Raw genomic sequence first — 5,909 nt, 5'->3', positions numbered from 1 at the left:
CACCGCCGAATCACAGTTGAGGAACCGCACAAACGCAATGGTCCGGTACAATGTGCGAACTGCCAAGAATATGGCCATACAAGGCCATGTAAACTGCGCCCGGTGTGCGTAGTTTGTAGAGAGCTTCATGAATCCGCACACTGCCCAGCGAGCAAAGATGACAGCAACTCGAAAAAGTGCGGCAACTGCGGTAGCAATCACACTGCTAACTATAGAGGTTGCCCAGTTTATAAGGATTAGAAAAGCCGCATCCATCAGAAAGGAATTACCGCCTGCACCCAAAATAAAACGTTTAAAGACTCCAGATCAAACCCTGAAGTCTTCTTCTTGACTGCAGCCAGATCCTCACTAGGACCTATTAACACTATTAAAACATTCCAAAAAAATCTGATAAGCGCCGAATGCCTTTCGGATCTTTCATCTGATCACTCGCCTATCCTTTTTATTCTACTCCGTCATCCAGGACGACGCTTACGTCGAAAGTGGCAATTCCACAGATCACCATCTGCTAAGCAAAGTTTAAGACATGCCTCACGTGAACTTACTAAAGCTCTACAGCAAAAAGAAGCATGTGTCCACCGCCACTACTTAGAGCAATTGTGTACTTCTAGTAAAAAAAACTTACTGTGGAGAGCTTACCCTACTCTGAGCTCACCGAAAGAAACCGTGATGCCTATTAGAAATCCCACAGGAGGCTGGGCGCGTAGCAATGCAGACAGAGCCAGCACGTTTGCCAACCACCTTTAAAGTGTATTCCAACCAAATCCTGCCACGAGTGCGTTTACTTTGAGCCAATTGAATTTCGCCCATCATCAAAAATCAACTAAATCCGAAAAAATCCCCGGGCTGCGACCATATAACTCTCAAAATTATCATCGAGCTACCATATTGCGCCGTTTGCACTATCACCCAGCTTTTCAATGCCATCGCAAAACTTGGCTACTATCCAGTGAGATGGAAAAAGTCAATTATAATAATGATAGCAAAGCCGGGAAAAGACCACACAATTCCCACGTCGTATAGACCTATAAGCCTACTTTCATACTTATCTAAACTCTTTGAAAAATGCGTTTTTATTCGGATAAACACATACCTAAGACTCCAGGAAGAAGTCCCGTCACATCAATTTGGGTTTCGTGAAAAGCACGGAACAATTGAGCAGGTCAACCGGATAACATCAGAAATTCGGAACGCGTTCGAAAAACGAGAGTACTGTACTGCCATATTCTCTCAAGCATTTGATAGAGTCTGGCTGTAAAGTCTAATGTTCAAGATCAAGACAATGCTCCCCAGAATAATTAATAACACTTTTACTTTGGAATTAGATTTGCAAACTTTACAAATCACTTTTATTGCACTTGGAAAAAATGCACTTGTTGTGCAGGTCAGCGAATAGTAGGAACATATGTTGTAGGAAAAGCACAAAAAGAGGGCAGGGTGACCAACGTGAGGATAAACTAGATCGGTGTGACTGCGAGTTGATGCCCATCCACACGGAGAAGGGCATGCAACATGGAACGAAATAAGAACAAATGATTATTTCAGTAGCTTCTTTACATTGTCACATGGAACAGTATACAGTATAGGACGGCACAGGACGACGAATAGAGAAACGAAGTAGGTTATTCGTCTTTGTGTCGGTGCCTATTTGGTTTGAATGAATGATGTGGCAGATAAAAATTAGGAGTGGTGACGGGCTTCCGGAAGTTGTGTTTTCGCAGCTAACCAGCTTCGACGGAATATCCTCCGCCTCCCAAACTTTGGAGCTTAGTCTGTCGAGTTGATCGTCTGCTTGGATAGCGACTCTTGTCGAAAACGCAGAGACAGTTGTCGACACATTCTGGGAGACGGGGCCGGTGAGAATCCAACCAAACACGGTTTGTTGACCAAGGAGTGAGCCACAAATGTTTGGCCGGGAACCGCTCAGGATGACTGACGGAAGGATATCCGCGCCAATTAAGATGCCAATCTGAGCACTTTTGTAGAAGTTTGGATCTGCCAGTTCAATCGCTGGTAGATACTTTAGGAAGCCTTTCGGCACACGGAATGATGGCAGCTTGTCTGCCAGTTGTGGAATAACGAACGCTGAGGTCTCGATATGGAGCCTCGGCTTCGTTGGACAACCAATGCTGAAGTTGCATAACTTCTGCGGCTGGGCCGCAATTGCATGATTCAGCCCAGATACTTGGGCTTGCACGGATTGGAATGGCAACTTTATGCGCTGGAATAAACGCTCAGAAATGAAAGTCGCTTCGGACCCCGAGTCGATTAGTGCTCGTGCGGTGTAGGTAGTACCTAGATGGCATACATTGACAACCGCCGTGCCGAGAAGGATATTCTGAGCGTTAATGGCAAAGTAATTTTGCACATTTGTTGCCGATTGATTCGGAGTGGACTGTATGTTGGAAAGTGTGGCTGAAGTGTAAGAGGAAGAGGCACCATTGTGGGCACTGTCGCCCCGATGGAGAAGAGTGTGGTGCCGCCCCTTGCATGTCAAGCAATTGTGCGCACTCGTACACTCTCGGAGTTGGTGACCTCTTGCGAAACAGTTTAAACAGAGACTTTTCTGTTTGATGTAGCTCATCCGAACATTGACCGACATTTCACGGAAGCTTGGAGAAACCCGGACAGGGTGATTCTCTTTTGAGCACAAGTCACACGATTTGCCTCTCTGAGTGACTCGGGCCTTGAAAGAGTTAATTCGCTTTGAACTCTGCTGTGGACGGGATGCTCCAGCGGTAGAGTTCTGCGAGTTGTTTTGCTTCACGTCCTCAACAGCCTCGAGCGTACGATAACGCTCGTTGAGGAATGTGCTCATGTCCTGCCATGCGGGAATCTTGGACTTGTCCACCAATGATTGCTCCCATAGTGAGAGTGTAAGTTTGGGGAGCTTGGATGAGCAAAGAAAGACCAGGATGCAGTCGGCGAAAGGACTAGAGACTGAAATGTCTGAGTGGTCAAGAGCGGTCAAGCACCGCTGAATTGTGCCATGCAGCTCCTTAATCGCTGCTACAGACTCTTGCGAAACCGTGGACAGGTTGAAGATAATTTTTAACTGGCTCGTTATTAACAAGCGCTTGTTTTCGAATCGCTCGCAGAGAGCACTCCAAGCCGACGCGAAACCATCGTTCGTCAGCGGAAATTTGGCTACGATCTCATTGGCCTCATCTGCGGTTTTTGAATTGAGATGGAATAGTTTCTCAACCGGAGTCAACCTCGGATTGTTGACGTAGATGGCCGTGAAAAGATCACGGAAGGTCGGCCACCGCAAGTAATCCCCACGGAATACTTCGGTGTCGACTGGAGGGAGCCGGCAGCCACTGGAGTACACAGGAGGAGCGGATGCTTCTCTTCTGGTTGATTCGGAAACTTGTGTAATTTGCCCCTTTACATGGGCGAGACACCGCTCATACACTGCATAGCAGTGGTCATATTTCGCCTCCATGGCCTGTATGCCTTCGTTGTCGCCGTCTCGATGCAGTGCATCAGCGCACGTGGCATAAGCGGTCTCTACACTGTCCCAGAGGGCTTGCAGGCGGTCACGACGGATCTCGTACGTGTGTACATTGTCGTCTTCGGCTGCAGGCCCTCTGACCCGACTCTCAAAGTGCACCAGTCTGTCAGAGACGGCGACGAAGTTGCTGAGAGCCATCGCACGGGTGTTGCTAAGTTTAGCCTGGACGGATCGTGTAGTTGCAGAAGAAGCAGACGGCGACGGACGATCAACTTTGACTCGGAGTTGAGCGGCAGGAGTGGCGGATTTGGATCCCGAAGGAGCGGGCGAAGCGGACGACAGGCGACGAGCTGTGGTCGGAAGCTTTAAGGAAAGTTTAGAGTCCTTTTCACTCTTTTGGCTTTTGGACATACTACGCTTCGGCAGCCGAGAGCAAGCACAAAAAATGGAAAGGAACTTCGGCTATCACATGATAGTGAACAAAACCGACACAACTATATACGGAGTGTATATTGAATATATACGGAGTGTATATGTAATATATACAGAGTGTATATGGAATGTATACGGAGTGTATATGGAATGTATACGGAGTGTATATGGAATATATACGGAGTGTATATGGAATATATACCGAGTGTATATGTGTGTAAGTGTCGTGTATGGAAGTGTTCGTGTATGTATGTGTGTCGTATGTGGATGTATATGAGTCGTATGTATATGTATATATATATATGTATATATATATATATATGGAGTGTAGTGGATCTACGCGCGTTTGTCTTTAATAGAGTGCAACTTTCTTGTTATTTAGAGTAAAATAACAGGAAGAGGTTGCATACACTGGAGTGTGTCAAAAAACAGACAAACGCGAAACGACAGAAATGTAACAAAGTACATACAACAGCGGCCAAATCGTAAAATATAAGCGAACTCTTTTGAACTGTATAGATACTTACACATACATATACATATAAGGGTATATATATATATATACTGTGCAAAGTATACACAAAGTAGAAAAGATAGCGGAAAGAAAGCCGGTAGAATGCTTATGTACTTATATATATGCTGTGTCACATATATATAAGGTACAAGGAAAAAGAATACGGCGCGAACACGACACTTGCACAAAATGTATGGAGAAAAAAGTGTATTAATTATCTTGACAACCGATTGCTTGCTGGGGTCGAGCGATATCCAAATATCCGGCTCGAAGGACCAAAATGTGTAGGGGGGCGTCTTCAGAATAATTAATAACACTTTTACTTTGGAATTATTGTAGATTTGCAAACTTTACAAATCACTTTTATTGCACTTGGAAAAAATGCACTTGTTGTGCAGGTCAGCGAATAGTAGGAACATATGTTCCTGCCCTAAAGAGGGCAGGGTGACCAACGTGAGGATAAACTAGATCGGTGTGACTGCGCGTGTGACAAGGTCACCCGGACAGTATACTAGCTTTGTCACTATCGATATCAATTGATCGCGACCACACTGTCAGCTGTTTAGAGTGGTCACACCTGCCATCATCTGGCATCGACAAACACCTAAAATCTTTTAGAGTCTTACCTTTACGACAGAACATTTGTTATGACATGCAACACTGCTATATCTGATGATTTCACTGTTGGAGCTGGAGTCCTCTACACAGCAGGCATCCCGACAAGCACATGAATAACAACATCTATGTACGTTTGCTGATGATACAGCTATTCTTAGCCGCTCAAAATGCCCGAGGCAAGCAACTGCGCATCTAGCTCTTCATATGGTCGATGTTGAAAAACGGCCAACAGATTGGCGAATGAGAGTGAACGAACAAAAATGCAAGCACGTTACATTCACCCTGAACAGGCAAAACTGCCCGCCGCTAACGTTAAACAACACTCTACTCCCGCAAGCAAACGAGGTGACATATCTAGGAGTACACCTCGACAGAAGACTCACATGGCGCCGGCATATTGAAGCCAAAAGAACACACCTAAAGCTAGAAGCCAGCAGCCTTCATTGGCTTATCAACGCTCGCCCCTTAGCCTTGAATATAAAGTCCTGCTGTATAATTCGGTACTAAAACCTATATGGATGTACGGCTCCCAGTTATGAGGGAATGCCAGCAATAGTAATATTGACATAGTGCAGCGAGCTCAGTCGAAGATCTTGAGAACCATCGCTGGGGCACCGTGGTACGTTCGCAACGAAAACATACATCGCGACTTAAACATTCTACCAGTCAAAGAAGTGATCGCTGAACAGAAGGAAAAGTACTTTACCAAGCTACTGTTGCACCTTAACCACTTGGCCAGAGGTGTAACAAGGTTGAGCAACCAATCATGTCTGCGTCGTAATGACTTACCTACCCAGCAGCCGACTTGAGAGACGCGCAACCAGAATGCAGTCTTAACACACTGTTAGCTAGATTCGAAAACTTATTGTTAGTCTCAAAATTTAGAAGAAG

General features: G+C 45.5%; 1 protein-coding gene across 1 annotated transcript; it reads right to left on the bottom strand.

Moving 5' to 3' along the window:
• Positions 1-1,536: 1,536 nt before the first annotated feature.
• On the bottom strand, positions 1,537-3,865 carry LOC127565071 (uncharacterized). Its single transcript, XM_052002134.1, has 2 exons — positions 1,727-3,865; positions 1,537-1,644 (listed from the first exon to the last, which is right to left on the bottom strand). The coding sequence occupies exons 1-2, from the start codon at positions 3,863-3,865 to the stop codon at positions 1,537-1,539; spliced, it is 2,247 nt and encodes a 748-aa protein (XP_051858094.1).
• Between the last annotated feature and the right edge of the window lie 2,044 nt (positions 3,866-5,909).

This window comes from Drosophila albomicans, chromosome 2L, assembly GCF_009650485.2.
Source record: "Drosophila albomicans strain 15112-1751.03 chromosome 2L, ASM965048v2, whole genome shotgun sequence".
Taxonomy (NCBI): Eukaryota; Metazoa; Arthropoda; class Insecta; order Diptera; family Drosophilidae; genus Drosophila; species Drosophila albomicans.
The sequence above is the reverse complement of the archived record's forward strand: the minus strand, read 5'-3'. Positions and strand labels throughout refer to the sequence as shown.